Source organism: Salarias fasciatus, chromosome 11, assembly GCF_902148845.1.
Source record: "Salarias fasciatus chromosome 11, fSalaFa1.1, whole genome shotgun sequence".
NCBI classification, from domain to species: domain Eukaryota; kingdom Metazoa; phylum Chordata; class Actinopteri; order Blenniiformes; family Blenniidae; genus Salarias; species Salarias fasciatus.
In genome coordinates, this window is record NC_043755.1 from 17,008,941 (window position 1) to 17,029,252 (window position 20,312).

A 20,312-nucleotide genomic window follows, 5' to 3' on the forward strand; every position below is an offset into this window, starting at 1 on the left:
TCATCTCGGTTATATTAATTTTCTTACTGTCAACAAATCTCACAACATTTACACAACAATCTGGCCTCTATTTTACGCCAGGCGCAAAGCACAGTGCAACTGTGATTGCAGGCAACAGAGGACTTTTACACTGTGGAATGCACATGTGCTTTGGCTTCCAATCATTAAAACAAGTTTAGAAGCGTTTTGAAAAAAACTTTAGTTAAGAAATACAACACAAGGAGGAGTGTTGTAATCCTGAGTGTCAGCATGGATGTGATTTAGTCATAGTAAACACAGCTGTGGTAATAATCATCACAACAAATGCTCAAGTGTGATCATGTTTTTACACAACAATGAAAAGAACGCTTAGATTTGTTTAACATTCATTTCATATCCACCAACACAACTTGTGCCACAAATACATACGAACAAATGCAAACTTACTTCACACAATACCAGTCATGGAATGAAAAGCGTTTATTGTGCAGAGTGAGTAGTGAGCAGCAGGGGCGACTGGTCTTTAGGGCGCGAGCACACCTGGTGTCACCAGAAAGGACTGCAGGGACGCCATGTTATAAATTCTGTAAGATGATCTGTAATATTTTATTGTGTGTGAATAAAGCTCCCTTCCTCATAAATGGCATAAAATGTGTGTGTCAGGATGCCAGTTCCTGGTTTTTGGTCTCCGTCTTGGTGCTTCAGGCTGTGTTCTCCTGAGCCACACCTCTCACAGTGCAAGCTGGAAAAAAAAAAAGTTGGCTACAGCCATTGAGACCGAGCGATTTCGATGACAAGTTCGGTTTCGAGCTCGGAGCCCTGATACAACGTCAATTCCAAACTGAGAGCTGACTGGCTGCTGCCACCGTAGGCAGGGACTGATTAGTGATTGACGGATTGCGCGAGCCTTGACAGATTAGCGCTGCTAAAGGTGATGAATGAATGAAAGGCCTTGAGTGAAGCATACTTTGTCAATCTGTTCACATGCACACATTTTATTGTGAAATTCAGTGGTGTTGACCCCTGTTGTTCAGGTGACGGCAACATTTTTTTATGAACTGAAACCTCCTGATTCAAAACTGGGACTTTCTCAACTTTAAACTTTGTCATAAACATTTGGTGTCCATACAACATTGTGGCACTGATCCCTTCCACAATTTATTCCTACTAAACCAAGCGTTCACAAAGCTTTAGCAGCCAGCCTGTGTGAAGCTCTGTTTAAAGACACCTACCCTGTCCTTAGAGGAGGTCTAATCAGACAACATGACCGTAACCACCTGCGTGGAACAAGCGCGAGTGCACGTGGGACTTTAAAAAAAACAAAAAAAAAAACACATGCCTCGTTCACCCAGCTTTTGATTTTTAAGGTAGTTCACAAAACTGCAAACCCACTCAACGCTGTTGCTGCACGAATGTTATGAAGAAGAAAAAGCAAAGACTATAAAAGTCACAGTATTAAAAGCTCTGTCTGCGGTTTTGCCACAACTAATGACAGGATAGCTCACTGTTGCCATGGTGACAGCACGTTTTCTGGTTTGGGAGTGTTTCAGGAGCTAAGAAGTTAGAGAATTAGAAACAATCAGGCAAAGCAATGGAAAGATCTGAGGCAGCCAGGAGAGCGCGGAGAGAAGCTGGAAGATCTCAGCCCTCGACGCAGCCTGAACCCAGAAATTGGATCGTTTCATAACTCGAGTTTTTATTTTTCTGTCCTGCTGTCCAAAAACACACAATTTCAATCATTTTATTGTATGCAGCAATACATGGGTGATGGAGAGTGGGCTGCCTCCACCTAACTGGGAGCTGCCCAACATATCCACAGGCATGCTGTGTTTCGACTCCGAGCGGCTCCAGTCGACACGTCGGGGGCTAAATGCCTTGTTATGTGGCACCTGATGCCACTTGTTGAAGACGAAGGGATGGCATGACTCCTTCGATTTCACAAGCAGTGTGCCAAGAGGCAGGGTGGGATTTAAACCATCAGTCTGCAGGCCATTGGCTTGCATTTTTTTTCCAACAATTTGGCCACGTTTGATGGCAGAAAGCATCATTTCCCTGCTTTAATTTAAGGCTCAACACTGTGGAAGTGAGTAAAAACCCAGCTTTAACCCTCATCCCCCTCCCAGACAACATATCTTGCTTGTCGTCGTTTGTCCCTCCCTCCTCTCCCTCCTCTCCCTCACCCCCACACCTTCCTTCGGCTCCTGCCTTATCCCATTACTCACATCCCCTCCATGATATTCCCATTATATCCCTTCAGGGTATTCACAATCCCGGCGGAATGCGGGGCGGAGTTCCTGGGATAACGGAGGGGTTCACTGGCTGGCTGGGTTCTGAGGGGAATACGGGAATACACTTGCTTCCTCTGCAGGGAAGCAGCAAAGGAGACTCCGTTCTGGGTTCTCCAATCATTTATCTCTTAGCCCTCTTCATCAGAGAAATGGAAGGCTGAGTGAACAAATGAGTGGACAGAGGGAGGACTGGAGCAGTGATTCTTGCTTCCATTCTTCTTCTTCTGCTCCCTCTGAGGCTGGAGGAGCAAGGATGAGCTATCACTGCCCTATGGGGAATGAATTTGTTCTGTTTTTTTTTGTTATTTCTCAAAGGGGCAGGGAGGGGTCTCTCTTTCAGTCATCTCTAATTCTCTTTTCTTGCTCCTAAATCTCACATGTGGGAAGGGGCGGCTAACAATAAGAGAGATCTTTGTATCCGTGGAGACATGAGAACCAGGGAAGAATCATTTTATGCTTCTTTTTTTTTTTTTTGCAGTTCCTCACAATCATGGGAAGGACTTACTGTGGAATTCAGACATCAGACACACTATGTTGTTTAAATCTTATCGGGTTTCCTATTATCAAAGAGCGCCACAGTTGAACTTACCTCGGCAATAAATAAGTAAATAAATAAATAATGACAGGAATAAATCCCTGGGACTGACACGGTGATTTTCATCTCCCGTGACAATTTCCTGCTGCAGTTCTCATCAGGTCAGTGTGTGATGTTATCAAAATTCCTTCTCTCGGAGTAATCAATGGATGGGACTGAGCGGTGATCCCCTCTTTCCTCAGCCTGCGCCGCTTCCCGTCTTCTCCTCTATCCACACTTACCTCAAGGGAATTTCAAAGCAGGAATGGCCGGGGTCCTTAATCCCGTGGCTTCTAAATGGTTACTGGGTGCTGCCTACATATGGGTCACCTTGTAGGATCACTGAAGCATGCGCGTACGTGCGTGCGTGTGTGTGCACGCACACACGCAGCTTTGGGATCACTCTGATCTTGTGGTCTTTAAACGGTTACACCTGACTGCCTGGAATTGGAATCATGGATTTTTTCTGCAAGAGATGGAAGGCAGCTTTTCCTTATAAAAGTGAAACAAAAAATATACCAAAATGTCATAAAGAGCAGCGCAGAAGTTATATTAAACCATAAAAAGTGATTAAATGCTCTGGGAAAGTGACGCTTTCAGAAAAGTTCTATTTGCATGTTTAAGTTATTTTTCTCCCAGCCATGTTGAGAGCTTTACATCCATTTCTACTGCAGCCAACCAATGGCTCATATTCACTTCTACAAACCACTGATCTTCTTTTCCCTTGAATCTCGTTTTTCAAACCACTCCAACTCTCACTCTCACTCTCTCTCTCTATTCCCCATTTCTACTGATTTGCCAGCCTCTCGTTGGTATTCACTGACACTACGCCGCGCTCTCTGTTCGCGTTCCCACTTCCAACTATTGCTTTGGCTTCGAGCGCATCCCCGTCTCTGTCGGCTGTCCCCTTCATCCCAGCACCCTCCGCATATCCCCGCTGACTCTTCCCTCTCGTCTTTCCGTACGTTGCTTTCTCCTTCCCGCTCGCTCCCCACGAAATCAGCAGAGCAAGTCTGTCTGACACAGAGTTACAACATAGTGGGGGAGAAGACAGTGAGCAGACAGAGTCTTTCTCGGCTGATACGTCTAATCTTGCGGAGCGATGACTGTTGAAAACGGAAGTGCCTCTCACACACTTTCCCCCGTACGACACCGATTCCCACCACGAGTAGAGCAAATGTGTGTGCACGCGTGTGTGTGTGTGTGTGTGTGTGTGTGTGTGTGTTGAGCCGGCAGCGCGCGCCAATGTGTGTGTATATGTGAGAGGTGGAGTCAGACGCGACATTGTAAGTTTTCATTGGCCATAATGTTGCGGCGTGTAATGCTGCGTGGCACGCCGTCGGCCAATCAGGGGACGCGCAGACGCTGGGTTTTATGAATGAGATGGGCATGTATGCGAGGTACGCACAGTCAGAGTGAGAATACTCTACAGTGATGTAATACAATCACACGGAGCGGCAAAGGCGTTTGAAAACGCGAACGCAGTATGAGCTCAATCAGAACAGTCTGAAAGTGTTTGGGTGCAAACATCCAAATCCTCTCTGCTGCAAATTCACAGCTTGGTGTGTTTGAATGGAGGAAAGTGAATGTTTTTTTGTTGTTTTTTTTTCTGTGAATTTACTATTAGAGTTTTCTTCAGCTGTCAGTGAACAAACATGCATCCAGCATAAAAGGCTTCAGCTCAAAGTCAAACAAAACCAATTAACAGTGAACGGCCGACATAATACATTCCGCTACTTTGTTCAAAGTGATGATTTCACATCAGAATTTCAAAGCTGTTTATCATCTAAAATGACACGGTGAAATTACGCCGCGTGTGACCTGCCAGCGTTTTCCGTGCACGGCAACACCTGTAATACATGTTGATCAATTAAGTCCTCGCAGAGTTTGATCAAAACAGCTCACACCCTCTCTCTAAAACCCTCTCAAACCCATATCCTCCAACCGTCTGTGTCCAAACCAGGAACTGAGAACGCCTCATTTGGCTGACATTGTGTACCAGGGAGTAATTTTGCCTAACCGGTATGTAAAATCATAACTGAAGTGCTGTGTGCGCGGCTGGCTGGCAGAGAAGAGATTGGGAGGGGAGGAGACCAGCCAAAAACAATCAAAATATCCTGGTGTGACTTTCGATGAAGGGTGTGTGTGTGTGTGTGTGTGTGTGTGTGTGTGTGTGTGTGTGTGTGTGTGTGTGTGTGTGTGTGAGCATACTCGCCTTTCTATGAAGTCACTATTTGGCACATTGCTCCCCTGCTCAGAAGCTGTTCGTTTGTCCCGTGGCGCTATCATGGGTGAACAGTGCCCTCTTTAGCTCAACGTGGGAACTGCAGCCTGGGAGATGCCAGGCTGAGCAAGTGCAGGCAGAAAAACAAGTTGCTCAAACAATGAAATCAGGGGGAAGCAACACAGGTCGCTTTCCTTGATGTAAAACACAAGCAGAGAAAAACAGGATGATGTAATGATAGCAGACTATGATTGAATAATATTTCCTACTTCCTGTTTATTTTTTTGCATCAATATAAAAATGAGAATAACAAAGTGGTCAGTCAGATTTCTCCTCATGCAGCCAGGAATGTATTTCAGTTCAAGCAGTACGAAGTGTCAAGTAGTGTCAAGATGTTTGATAGATTACAAAAATTACTACTTATTAAAATTAAATACATAGTGGAATTTTTCCATCTAAATTGAGTTCACAGTTTTCTCACCCTGAAGCCTCATGGCATTAAGCCTGCATTCTTGTTATTTAAGCATATTGGCATCTTAATGTGGATCACATTTTAAATAAAAGTGACTCAACTCTAGTTCACATCTTTTACAAGGTAACAGGTCAACTTGGTCTGAAAGTTAGAAATGTGAAAACTATGAATGGGAGCAGAGGATGTTTTTCAGAAGGATGACCTCATCCTGATACTGCAGAGACTCATCCCTTCAATAAAGAGCTCCTCCGCGGTCCGAGGCTGCCACCTACAGGCGGCCTGAGGGACTGCTACTACGGCTCTCACCAGGTGATGTCATAGTTTGGGAAAGAAAGAGTTTGAGGAGGGGAAGAAAAAACGGCATGGGAGAGCGGGGGCTGTGAAAAAGAGCTGAAAGTCACACAAGATGAGAGGGAGAAGGAGCGTGATGGAAAGAGAGAGAGGAAGACGGGGGGGAGATGAAGGAGAGAGGTGATGTCATGTTTTCAGCACTGCTGGAGCCGTCTTTGTCCAGACCGTCGGGCTAAACTTCGCCGAACGACACCGCAGATTTCAACTACAGTCATCTCACAGGTCTGATGTTCACCGATGATTTGGAAGAAAAAGACGAGACGCGGCGACTCCATAATGATCAGGTTAAACCTGTCCTCGGCTTCGTTCTGGGCTCCATCATTCGGGAGCCCATTTCGGTGCTGCTGGTCATCCCAGACGATTCCAGCCTCTCAAATACGTGTCTGACAATTTCATACTGTTCGAGAAAAACTGCGCCGCATCCCGCACTCTGCCATTCAGAACAATCACAACCTGTACCCAGTGTAATCTCCTCTGATTTTAGCCATGACAGTCAATTTCTCTTTCCAACAATCCTCCAGTGAAGTACAATGAATGGGTGGAGATATGAGGTGAAGGAGGGATGGGGGGGGAGAAGGGGGAACATGGGGGGAAAGATAAGAAAGCTAATGAACAGAAAAGACAGATGAAAAGCAGAGGTGTAGAGTAGAGAAACCAAAATAATCCTTTAGTCCCAACAGGCTGACCTTTCAGGTCTTTGTTGAGAGTAAGAAGAGGAAACAAAACAAAACTGGAAGGAAGGAAATAGAAAAAGGTATTCTGTGGGTTTACTGTGATGAATGAAGGTATCTGTGAAGCGTCATACTTCATAGGGAAAAAAAAACCATAGTAATCATAATAATGCAGGAAGCAATTTATGAGCTCAAATGAGCAGAAAAAAACTTGTATTTCACTGTAATCTTGTTGTGTTGTCCTTTATGTGTTAAGTTTAGAGTTATGGACACACAATCACACCTTTAAGAGCAAAGCCTTCTTCTCCAGCAATAGATATAAAGGCCGATTAGAGAACCCTGAGGGTTACCTTATAGCTGTCTCTATAAGGGATCTCAAAACAGCATATTTCCCCTTTAAAACCAAATAAACATACAACAAAAATGTAAAAAAATAACTGTCTGGTTGATTATTGCAAGAACGTAAAATGCTTCGTAGACATAATCTCACACGGTCAAAAAGTCTATTTATTATCCTGGTAAATTCTATCATGTGAGTAAAGAACACGCATTTGTAGGATGAGCAGCTGAGCTGGTTTTGGAAAAAGACTTTTCTTCTAGCGAAGAAGTATTGTTGCAACAAAGAAACAATATTTCGAACTTTACGTTTTCCCCTGTGTTTATGTTAGTGACAACGCACCGTTAGCAGCAACGCATAGTGTAAGTACACACAGCAGGTAGGGAAGTATGCAGCAAAACACCCAGAGAACATGTCTTCTAAACAAATGTGTCAATGCAAAGTGTTGAGCAGCTAAAGGTCATCAAAATTAATTTATTTGAAATGTGTCCAACAAGTGAAGCATCTGACCTTGAAAAAGGAAGTCAAATGCTTACAAACCATGCAGTCATTTCTCAGTAATCTCATGTTGACCTGCATATTGTTCTTTAATGAAATAAGAAGAGGAAAGACTGGAAAGTTTAACCAGTAAGGAGTAGTGTTACTAATACAGATATACTGTTAAACAGCTATAAATAGTAGCTTCTAGAAGCACCATTACAGCATCATCTAATCCATTTAACAAGAAAAGGAGACAGGACCAAACCCGAACCACAGATTATAAAAATCTACTCCCATAACAGCAGGTTTTTAACCCTATTACCTGAGGGTGTATTACATTACATTCGCTTGCATCTATATCTGCTCCGGACCTTAAGACAACCAGGGGAGCAACGTGTACCGTAATCAGATTGGGATCAGACGGATACTTCCCATACAAAGGTCGCAGTGGCAACACAAAAAAAGCAACCGGAGAGGACTGAACCCGCAACCTGCCACTGAATTAACAGAACTCAAATAGATCTGCCACCAGACAATTAGCACACTAAATATCAAGCCTTGGTTTGAACACAGGATATTGCACCCAGTCAGGTGGCAGGTGAGAGACGACAGAGTGATGAGAGAGTGAACGAGGAAGGCAAGTGTTGAGTCGGAGACGAGCTCCTGGGACGCAGGGAAGAGGAAAAACAAAGAAAGGTAGGAAGGATCAAGAGATCAAGAGTCTCAACTACCAAAAGAGGGGGAGAAGCGGTTGCCCTGTGTGTGGCTGTGTGCACATCATCTGCATTTTTGAAGTGTGTGATTAATGTCCTCCTAATGGCTGTGGAGACCCTGTGGAGAGAGAAATGCCTAAAGGGGGTTAACACTTTTTTTTCCCCCTACGCACACACACACACACACACACACACACAAAACATTGTGCAACAACACAACACAGATATTCACACCCTTTTAAAGGCATTGCACAACTGAAAACACACCTGACACGAGGAGCGTTGTTCACACACAAAGCAGAAAACTATGCAACAACAAACCGACAAATATAACCTGGAATAATAAACAGAAGCTTTCTCCTTTTGACCGTGTTGGTCTCTCCCACCTGCGCACTGGATCTGAAAGCAGCGTGTTTGTTGCTGATGATATTATAACAGTATGTCAGACAAGTGCTCATATTGTGGCGACAAGAGAAGAAAACCTTCAGTCTTCAAAGGACTGGCCGACTCCAGACTGCGTCGGACCTTTTCACATTCAGATACGTGGTGCAACAATGGATGCGCTTCAACTGATTTGTTCTGGGCAGCGCACAGCCTGGCAAGTTCAATTCAGGAAGAAAAAACTCCCTCATGGAAGATCAACACAAGAACCACTCCACTTACAAAAAGCAGCACTGCCACCTTGTGTTTGATATTGGTAATTACACTGGTTCTGGAACATGGAGCCATCAGTTTAAAGCTGATTTATCCCAGTTTGATCCAAATAAATTACTTTTTTTTTTTTAAGACAACTTGTGCACTATTGCCTGTTTATCTACTGAAATTAAAATATATCTGCTTTCTGGTAGCTTTACGATTATCTAGATAACATAAAGGGTCTCAGAGCTGAAGTTAAGAGCATTCATGTCAAATTCTGGCAGCAGATAGGAATGAGAGCGTTAAGTTTCACGCAGCACAGACCAAAGAATGACAGAATGTTGTTGCAGCAGATCATAACTGAAACACACGATGGAAGAATTCCTGCTGCTGTTTGCAGACTCTGCAGGTTAACTTTTATTTCCAGCAAACAAATCCACCACAGCAGTGAACTGGAGCCAACTCTTACCGGTCATCTTGTATCCGCTGGCGGCCAGCTGTCCGGCCATGTACTCGCCATCGGAGTTGTTGTGGCTGCAGCCCCACGTTTTCATCCAGATTTTCTGGGTGCCTGGGATGAAACTGGAACATGTTGAAAGAAATTATTAGCATGTTTTCTCAGTCAGGTAATCTTTTAGTTCCTTTCAGAGTTTTGAAGACAGATTGGTTCCACTCTGCTTTTGTGTTTCAGTTGAGTCAACATGATTCTTTGTGACTCCATATATTTTGCGTATCTACAGCCTTTCTGAATGCACAGAAGAATCTAAGAAAACGTTGTTTAACAACAGTAAATCTAAATGTTTGCTGGCAAGTTTAGCAGAAACTAAAGACATGTTCAGAAGCGGAGCCTTTAAACATTCCTCACATATTCATCAATCTCATTCATCTTTAATGGAAATTGATACAGCTTCAGGTAATGGAGCGTTGAAGGTGATCCCAGCTGGCTGTGGGTGAAGGCAGGTTACACTTTGGACAGATTACCAGACAATCACAGAACAAACAAATACACACCACTTTACGTATATGGGCATTTTTAACCTCCAGGACTGTAAATTTACATATATTTTTGACTCCTGAAGAAAACAGATCGTAAATAAACAGAGAAAACATGCAATCTCCACATGAATGATATGCTGGTGGAAGTATTCTGCCTTTTTGTTGTTGCACTTTCTTGATACTTGATGGTACTTTACAGTATTTCTGGGGCGATTTGTTGGTGTAGTTGGCAATTGTATTGCATGATATGATTTGTAAATGCCTTACAACAATAAGGAATAAAAATGCTGCTCTCAGTCAGAGTAGTGGCATTAGCATGGATGGAAATAGGCCGAAGTGAACTCGCCCGCAGTCATAGAGTGTGGGAGTATCTGGAGAAGTTAGAGATGGCTTTTTGCAGCCGTAAAGCTGCTTTTTTGCAGAAGCAACTCGAAGAGAAAGCATTCTGGAGTAATTGGGCTCCATGGCAGCAAAAAAAAAAAAAAAAAAAAACAGCACACTAACTCCTGTTTACCTTTTCTTCTATTGCAGCATGATATATTTGGATTATTAACTCATAAAGTATGCTCTGACAGCAGTGATATTAGTCCTTTAAGGGCAACTTTCTAAATATTTCCTTATATGTATCAAAATAAGTTTTTCATTGCTGCTGCCATGGTAACAAAGTCATACATTCTCTTCAGCGTAATGTTTATGTATATGTGAAAAAGGTGCTTAAACTAACATACTGAATTAGTTTAGTTACACATGTGGACAAAATTGTTGGTATCCTTTGTTTAATGAAAGAAAAATTCATTAGTCAGGGAAATAACTTGAATCTGACGAAAGTAATAATAACAAACATCCCATGAAATTTAACTAATGAAAGTCAGACATTGCTTTTCAACAATGCATCAACAGAATTATTTAAAAAAATAAACTCATGAAACAGACCTGGATAAAAATGATGTGACCAAAGGGACACGTCAACCCAAGGTGTGTCCACTAATTAGCATCACAGGTGTCTGCAATCTTGTAATCAGTCAGTGGCTCATATAGAGGGCAACAGATAGTCACATGAAGTGTACCATACTCAACATGGACCAGAGGAAGCAAAGGAAAGAGTTGTCTCAGGAGAATAGAAAGAAAATTATAGACAAACATGTTAAAGCTAAAGGCTATAAGACCATCTCCAAGCAGCTTGACGTTCCTGTGTTTACAGCTGCACATATTATTCAGAAATTCAAGATTCACGGGACTGTAGCCAACCTTCCTGGACGTGGCCGCAGGAGGAAAATTAATAACAAATCAAAGAGACGGATAATACGAATGGTAACAAAAGAGCCCAGAAAAACTTCTAAAGAGATTAAATGTGAACTTCAAGCTCAAGGAACATCAGTGTCTGATCGCACCATCTGTCGTTGTTTGAACCAAAGTGGGCTTCATGAGAGACAAACACGGAGGACACCATTTTTAAAACCAAATCATAAAAAAACAAGATTGGAAGCAGCCAAACTACATGTTGCCAAACTACAAAGCTTCTGGGAGAATGTCCTATGGACGGATGAGACAAAAATGGAAGTTTTTGCCAAGGCACATCAGCTGTATGTTCACAGAAGGAAAAATGAAGCATGTCAAGAAAAGAACACTGTCCCTACTGTGAAACATGGAGGAGGCTCTGTTATGTTCTGGGGCTGCTCTGCTGCATCTGGCACGGGGTGTCTTGAATCTGTGCAGGGTACAATGAAATCTCAAGACTATCAAGGGATTCTAGAGACAAATGTGCCGCCAGTGTCAGAAAGTTTGGTCTCAGTCGCAGGTCATGGGTCTTGCAACAGGACAATGACTCAAAACACACAGCTAAAAACACCCAAGAATGGCTAAGAGGGAAACATTGGACTGTTCTCAAGTGGCCTTCAATGAGTCCTGACCTAAATCCTATCGAACATCTTTGGAAGGAACTGAAACATGCTGTCTGGAAAAGGCACCCTTCCAACCTGAGGCCACTGGAGCAGTTTTCTCATGAGGAGTGGCCAAAATACCTGCTGAGAGGTGCAGAAGTCTCACTGACAGTTACAGGAATCGTTTGATTGCAGTGATTGCCTCAAAAGGTTGTGCAACTAAATATTAAGTTAAGGGTACCATCATTTTTGTCCAGGCCTGTTTCGTGACTTTTTTGTTTTTCATAATTATGTTGAAGCATGGTTGAAAAGCAATGCCTGACTTTCATTGGTTACATTTCATAGCATTTTTAATTACTACTTTTGTCAGATTCAAGTTGTTTCTCTGACCACTGTGAATTTTTCTTTCAATAAACGAAGGGTACCAACAATTTTGTCCGTGTGTGTTCTTGATTTACACAACACAAACAAGTATTTCCACACTGATGCAAAGATACATCTGTCTCAATTTCATATCACTTTAGTGGTTAAATAAACTCATACCAAAAATATTTCAAGAAAGAAATACTGATTCCTCACTTCCAGGAAACAGTTTTCACATACAATTATTAAATTAGACTGTATCACAGCAATACCTTTAAACGTTTGCTTCCAGTAACTTTATGAGTCAACATCTAATAAGGAAAATCATTAAAGCACTTGAAAATATCCCTTTTATTGGTGCTGTAATGTGCTTTATGCATGTCATGTTCACTTCAAGTGGCTGCAGATATTCTCAAAATCATCCACCAGATCATCATTAAGGACATGAGATCTCTTGCTCACGACTGCAGAGGACCAAAGCTTCTGTGGGATGATCAATACATCTCACACAGAATATACACACACTGCTCTCCAGGAGCCATTTTAGAGAGGAAATGTGAAGTTATCCTTGAGAAGTTATTCAGAAATGGTACAGTATGTGGAGCTCAAAGTTCACTAAACTCAACTGTATTTCAATTCGAGCTTGCAGTTTTCTGGTCGAACGTGTTTTTCATATTGTTACTAAACAAAGATTTAAGAGATTGTGAAAGAAGTTGAACCAGATGTAAAACCTCCAAAGTCAAAAGATAAGACAATAAAGAAACAGGTTGGTTGAAAGCTAATTTTAACTGTTCTGCAAAGACATTTGACACATAAATCTTGAAACCGACCCACTTTTTGCACTGGAGATTGGAGTAATGTGTTTATTGATAATTAGGTAAAACAACCGTTCAAGCGTTTCATTTCCCAAAATGAAACAGCATTACATTCAGAAAGAATATTTTGAGATTATTTTTACTAGTGATGTCCCGATACTACTTTTTGCTGACCGAGAACAAGTAGGTGTACTGATATTTGAGTACATGCAGATACCGAGTACCGATACGAGTACCATAACAACAAATTTCAATGCTAAACTTTTTTTTTTTTTTCCAGCACATGTTCGATAAATAAACATGAAACCACTGTCACAGATTTCACTCAACATTTCAAGTTTAGACTGGGCAATCTGTGCATGCACTGATAATATGAAATAAGATATTTTAGCAACATAACATCACTACTGAAATAATGCTCTGGTGTTATGTTCCAGCGAAAAACAAAACTATTTAGAAACCAGCTTATATTGACAGTCAATACCAAAATACCAAATGCAACAATGATAAATATGAAATCCAACAGTAACTTCAACTTATGTGAACTAAATTGCATTTTAATGACACTGATCATAAGCCATAGGTGATTAATCCTATGGACACATGGTAGATGACGATCTGCTCTTCTTAGTTGCTCTGAGGAGTACTGTGCTCGACTTCCGAAGCACCAGAACTGCTCATATCTCCACCTTTTCATAGGAATCACAGAAATATATTTTAATAATGATTCTGCAAAGTTTACAGGCGATCTGCCTGAAAGAAATATCAATAAATTACTCCTCAATGAGCGAAGACTGGGAGCACCAAACATAATAGTTAATTGACAGAGGGACAGCCTTAAGCCCAGTACACACTACAGGATTTTTTTCAATCTTCCCCGATTCAGAGACCACACACTAGAAGACAACAGAAGACAGATCGCACCATATCTTCCTCTCCTGATCTTCTAATGTGAGGTGTTGCTCTGGAGCAGACCACACACTACAAGATCCTTCATCAGAGAATCAGCTCCTCACTCTTCCAAATCTCGCGTCGTCAAACGTGACTTTGTGCTGTTTCCCTTCATTCCTGTGTTTACATTCATCTCCACTTTAAATAATAAGCGGAGAACTCATTCATTCCCTCAGTTCATTCGTTCACATCGGCATCGCTCCTTCAGCGCAGACCATTCTTCCGTGATTGTTAATGATGGAATGAAATTAAAACATTGGGATTATTGCAGGAGTGGCGGAGATGCAGATGAATGTATTAGATCGGAGTTTGGGTCTGAATGGAGGAACTACAGTTCATCCAGAAGCGATACAGTTATTGAGGAATAATAACTCAATTTCTGCAATACCGGGTTTAGGAGCTCTGGCTTTTCTGTTTCACTGTCATATATAGTGAATATATTTCACAGACATATATTCATCCAGCTCTGACGGCTGAGAGGGGATTTTTTTTGTTTTTTAAGCAGCAACATGTTGGTGAGACGGAGCTGTTCAGCGAATCAGGAAGGTTTATTCCGAGGGTGTGGACAAGTTGGCTCGGAGCTGATCGGCCCCTCTCGGGGCACACCCCACACCACAGGGTTTGCGATCAGAAATATTAAACATGTTCATTATCTACGCCTCCCGAGAGGCTCCGACTGGAAAAAAATCTCTCTGAACACACCGCACACCACAGGATGATCGGACCCAAACTCATTTGCATACTCCCGACAATCGGACCTTGTCGGCTTCGATCAGGAGGAGAAGATCGGGGCAAAATTCGTCCAGATGATCCTGTAGTGTGTGCTGGCCTTTATTACATGTGGCACATATGTACACACAAAACACGCACACACACATGCGACACACCCTCTCCTACACACACACTGTCTGTGTGATTGACAGGACTGTTGGGGTGTTAACCAAAACAAACCAATCATGTTACTGTCCTCCTCACATGCTGCTGGTCTGAAAGAAGACTTAAAAAAAAAAGTCAGACAGCCGCGACACCAGCCGAGCGGCAGCAGGTAGACAGGAAAAATAAAAAACCCGACATGCAGCCGGACCAGCACATCAGGAAAACCTCCAACATTATTTAATCCTCCAAACAAACACCATGTTCACTTGGTCCAGCTCTTGCTACCACTCTCCCGACCACATGTGGAAGTGCTGCGCTGTGGCAGCAGGTTCGCTGGTGCTGCGGACTCACTGGTTAATGTGTTGTAGGTAGGGATGGGTACCGAATTTCGGTAATTTTTTGGTACCGTCTGAAGTACCGAGTATCGATTCACGGGAAATCCGTCGGTACCACATTTCGGTACCTGAACGCACCTTTTTTTTTTTTTTTTTTTTTTACCCTGAACGCGCCTTGACATTATGCATCGGCAAGAGCGGAGGACACGGTGACGCGGTTACGTGGGTCCAAAATCTTCAAAGTATTTCGACTCGCAGACCGGGAGCAAATATATAATATACTGGGAGAGCGGACACACACACGGTCCGTGAGAGCGGGCGGGCGGGCGGGCGGGGGGGGGGGGCGGCCGCCGGCCGGAATAGACCCCACCGGCCCGGAACACACAGGCCATTCGGGAAACCTCCCGATGGCCATCCCGCCCCTGTTCGGAGGTGTTCGCGGGGGGAACAAGCCGCTTCTGCAGCTTCTGCTTCTGCGATGATCGCTTCCACTGCATCACTTCCTAAGCAATGCTCTACGCATGCACGGCTCGAAACAAGAGCGCGCATCGAGGCGGCGACTCAACATGATATGTCATCACGCAACAGCGGTCCCACGTGGCTTTTGATTGGCATTATGACTGCCCAATTACGAGTTGGAACCATACAATTCTGATTGGTTCTAAGGATCCTCCAGTACACCTTTAAGTGTTTGTTTACTGTAGAGGTGCCTGGTGGTGCTAATGTGAAACATTTTATACAGTTATTTATTTTGAAAGTTGTTTGTTACTGTACAGGCAGCAGGTGCAAATGTTAAACATTTCATACAGTTATTTATTTTGAGTCTATTTATTTTTATTATGTTATTTATTATTGTTACTTATTTAAATTATTTACTTTATCCCCACACACATTTTTCTCAAGTTCTATGTTGGAGTTACACTTGATGTTATTGAAGCATAAATGTTAAAAATTCTGAAGTTTCGACTATTTTTTTAAATGTACAAAATAACTTTAATTACCAAATGCATATCCCCACCCCACCCCCCCAAAAAAAAGTATCGAAAACAGGTACCAAAAAATACACCGGTATCGATTTGCAGGTACCGAGTATCGGTATCGTATCGATTCAGATGTGAAAGGTACCCATCCCTAGCCATAGGTATCGGGTGCTGTCATGAGCCAGTATCTGACGAGTACCGATGCTGGTATCGGGATCGGGACTTTCCTAATTTTTAACAGATATTACACATATTGGATTTCTGCTGAATTTTAAGCTAATTCTTGGAACAATATTAGCTGATGAAGTACAATTACTTATATATTAAAACATTTTTCAGGCCAAAGCCATCACGATCAACTGGATACTGAGGTTTTCATCTGTCTGCTGCTGCTTCTAACCCAGCATTCACCTGTCAGCTTGGAGCTCTTCATTGCTTAGATTTTCCTTCTTCTTCCTGGACCTTGGTATGATACTTTTACGGGCAGTCTGTCTTTCGTGAGGAGTGGGGTCGTTGGAAGACACCATATCCTCGATGTCTTCGATCAGGGAGTCGCAGGCAGAAGGCATGATGGTCTGAAAATCAAAAAGAGATTTATTTGAGTAGCCTATATGAAGTGGAAACAATGGGATAGTCCTGGTAGTGCCTACAAGAGTAATTAGGAAGAAAAAAAATCAAAACCTGCTACTTTAAAAACTGTATAAACACTGTTACTGTACACCAGGGGTGCCCCATGGACAACGCTGCTGTGGACTTCTCACATTTACAGCATGAATATCAAGGTTGTTTTTGTTTATGTGCTTATTAAGTTTTTAAAACACAAAAAGGGAACACGTATAGCAAAACAAAACATACACTGATACATGAAAACATACACAGATATCAAAGTGAAAAATGCAAAAATGAACGTGAAACAACACTTGTCAAAATTCTTAAACTAGATTAAGTGAGAGGTTTTTTTAATTGAGATATTACACTATCACCAGACAGTTACAATTCCTCTCTATTATTGGTGATAAGAGTGATACTTTCTTATTAATTAAAGATAGAGCGAACATTTGAGCATTTAAAAACATCTACAAAATGAGGAGGTAAATATTTTCTTAGTTACTTCATGAACATTTATTTTCTGAGTCAAGAGGGTGAGGATGAGGATGACATGTTTCTCCCAGTTTGAGGAGATGACTGCCTGACATGGTGCTAATCATGATGAGACTAAACCTCCTGGACAAACTGCTGATTTTGAAGGTTTCACCTTTCCTGTTTCTTATCGATCAGAACAGCATACATGCATCAAAATATAGACTGTCTTTAGTCACTACAATTTATCTTTAATATTTCTTCTTTCATTGATCAAGAGCGGTGCATAAAAGGAGGCAGGTTGTAGGAAAACAGACCTACTCAATTATGTTACATACATACATACATACACAGAAACATGTAAGTGTGAATATTCATATCGGATAAAATTATTTACCTGTTAGTGCTGTGGAAATGTTACTGAAATATTAATATTTATAGGATTTAATTATCTGCTTTCGGCTTCTAGCCTCCACGTTATTATTGTGCTCCTTGGCGCCTTTTTATCTCACTGAGCATTCTAAGATCAAACACAGATTATAGATAGAAGTTCGTAGGATAGGGCATTTTTTGTGTTCTGTTTAGTTGTCTTTAACTTTGAATCTGTTTTCATTACAGAAAGTGGCTGTCAGATCTGTCCACACTTTATCATGCCTGGATGTAGCTTTAGCGCGCACACGGCTGGAAGCGAGGCGTCAATTTACTCTCCTCATTGTGGGTTCTTCTAACATTTACTGTACAAGAGGCTACGTAGTGAGAGATTGCACTTGTGAAAATATTATGTCATCTTTTAATTAAAATTCAGGTTTACTTCGTTTAAACTGCGTTTCCCTTAGGATCCTGTCGTCACTCCGTAATATAAGAGCATGACTAGTCTAACAATACTGGCAACTAACACCAAACAGACACAATGAAAGGAGAACAATAATTGTGTACTAAATATGGGATAAACTCGTCCTAAATGATGACATCAAGAGCTGAAACGCTAGCTCAGCTAGCCTCGTTAGCTAGCTACTCCACACGTGTCTTCTGTTTTGGGCAGGAAATGTTCTCAACACATACAATGAATCACTTACCTGAGTCCCGACGTAATTGCTGGTTTAAATAAACTCGAGTCCCACAGAAACGACGCTTTAAAATGCTGAAAATTGATTATTTTAACCATCAAAACAATTCTCACAACTCCATAGTCGCCATACTTGTTTGTTGTGACGGAGAGCAACGAAGGACAAAATTAATGACAACGCGTTTCGTCATTATGGAAAGATTCGCACGATTTATCTTTGACGATTTTAGTCTTTTATTGATTAACAAAAAAAAATAAATTAATTAATTAAATAGTAAAAAAAAAAAGCCTAAACGGTGAAACAGCACATGAAAAATCGTGTTTCTTTTGTTTTGTTTTTTTGCCTCAAAATCAACAATTTGTGAAAAAAGTTACATTTCCTTTTAATACAGAGATCAGAAATAATCTGAATCAACAGTAAGAATATCTTTTTGACCTTTTTTGAAACGTCAAAAATTCCAAAAAAAAAAGTGAAATCAAGCAACATTTTCATTTCTAAATGAATTCATTTCCCCAAAGAGCCACATGAAAAATGTGCACTATTATTGAGGGCCAAGACACGAGCTGACATGAGTTTTGCTCAGCAAAAATATCTCTTGATAAAAAGCTGTTTCTTTTTATAGGCCACTGTTTTGCTGTCAGTTTTACAGTCTTTTCTGACAGTCATTACATTTTTCAAAATTTGCTTCAGTACCAAAGTAAATAAAAGCTTTTTTTTCATGAACCAACTGGGAAATACCAATTTTGTGAGGTAACAATTGGTAGTTCCGCTTGCAAAGGAAGTGGACCAAACCAATAATGTAATAAAGACAAATAACATGAAAAACTTCACCTTTTTTAGAAGCGATAAAGACAGTAATTTTATTTTGATTGTGGACTTCCCAGTGATACCCTGAGACTCAGTGCTTTTATGGCCCCTGGGAATTAGGATCCCCAGGTTTGTTGTAGAGAGAAAACATGCAGTTTAGCCTAGATTATATAAAACCATTTTCTGGTTGATTTCTTGCGTTCACATCCAGTTCAACCCCAGTCATCCAACCGATTATGCACAAAAAGTTGTTTTTTCTATTTTTGTATTCATATTGCCTTTATTCAAATCTTTAATTACAAATGCCCAGAGTACAAAAAGTCCATTTGTCCCTCCCTCCCCCACACACAAATACAACTCAAATTCCTCATTTAACAGATGTACAGAAACAACTTATATAACCGAATAGCACACACCAAAAACATCAAATTAGTTTACCTTAAACATTCAACAGCACTTTCACCCATGCGTTAAAATTGCAAATTGCTCTTTTTTTCTGTAGTTGATGGAAACAGGCAGCAATATTGTAATCGTACAGTCAAATTCTTTCCTATCAAAAGGTTAAATTTTTCACATATCCTTTACAGAATATTGAGGATCAATATATTGTATTTGGTAACAGCTTAAGGATAACCATAGGAAAATAGCAGAAAAAGCAACGCTGTTTCAATCTGGACTATAGTATAACACCATAATTAGCCTAACGATAACTTTCTGCAAGATCTAATCACACATCAGAATCACACATTAGAAATGAACAAGCTACAATTTTAAGTCACCCATCATAAAGAAACAAGAGCATCAGCTTTGCATTAAAATCGTTGACAGCTGGAAAGGTACAATCTTTCCAGAAAACAAAAAAAAAAAAATTCTGTCACAAAAAAAAAAAAAAAAAAAAAAGGGGGGGCAAAACATTTCAACCAGATTCTGGCTTCATGAAATACATGGAGGAAGATATAAGTATCCAAGTAAATTGTAGCGAGTATTGTAGTTAGTGACCTGAATGGGAGAAAATTAATCTGATTTGATGGAAAAAAAACAGACACATTTGTGCATTCAAGTCATATTCAGCTCATTTCTGATAAAAAGCGCTGCCTGAACCCAGGAACTCAGAGACTGGAATTTTTCCCTTCAAGCTGAACGGGCGATGTTACTTTTCAATTAGGTGCAAAAGCTCCTTTAGCAGACCGCGATACTCGACGAGAAACATGTCAGACATATTACAAAAAAAAAAAAAAGGTGTCAAAGACTCCCTGACATCGTTCCAAACACAAAACGGACACACAGTGTCACAAAAGCAAAGCTCCCTGCACACTCAGCAAAGACCCGGTGGAGGTTTTAGAGGTGTGTGGAGACGACCATGTCAAACAGTGAAGAGCAGATAGGCTGTGAATCAATGAATGAATGAATGAATGAATGAATGAATGAATGAATGCA

General features: G+C 41.3%; 1 protein-coding gene across 1 annotated transcript in view; it reads right to left on the reverse strand.

The window, feature by feature from the left end:
- cdkal1 (CDK5 regulatory subunit associated protein 1-like 1) overlaps positions 1 to 18,210 on the reverse strand; it is a 232,327-nt gene extending 214,117 nt beyond the window's left edge. The window contains exons 1-3 of the mRNA XM_030102247.1: positions 18,078 to 18,210; positions 16,333 to 16,496; positions 9,195 to 9,307 (exon numbers count right to left, since the gene is read on the reverse strand). Of these exons, the coding sequence (XP_029958107.1) occupies positions 9,195 to 9,307; positions 16,333 to 16,490 (271 nt within the window). The 5' untranslated portion in view covers positions 16,491 to 16,496; positions 18,078 to 18,210. The remainder of the gene's footprint in view (positions 1 to 9,194; positions 9,308 to 16,332; positions 16,497 to 18,077) is intronic.
- Positions 18,211 to 20,312: the final 2,102 nt, after the last annotated feature.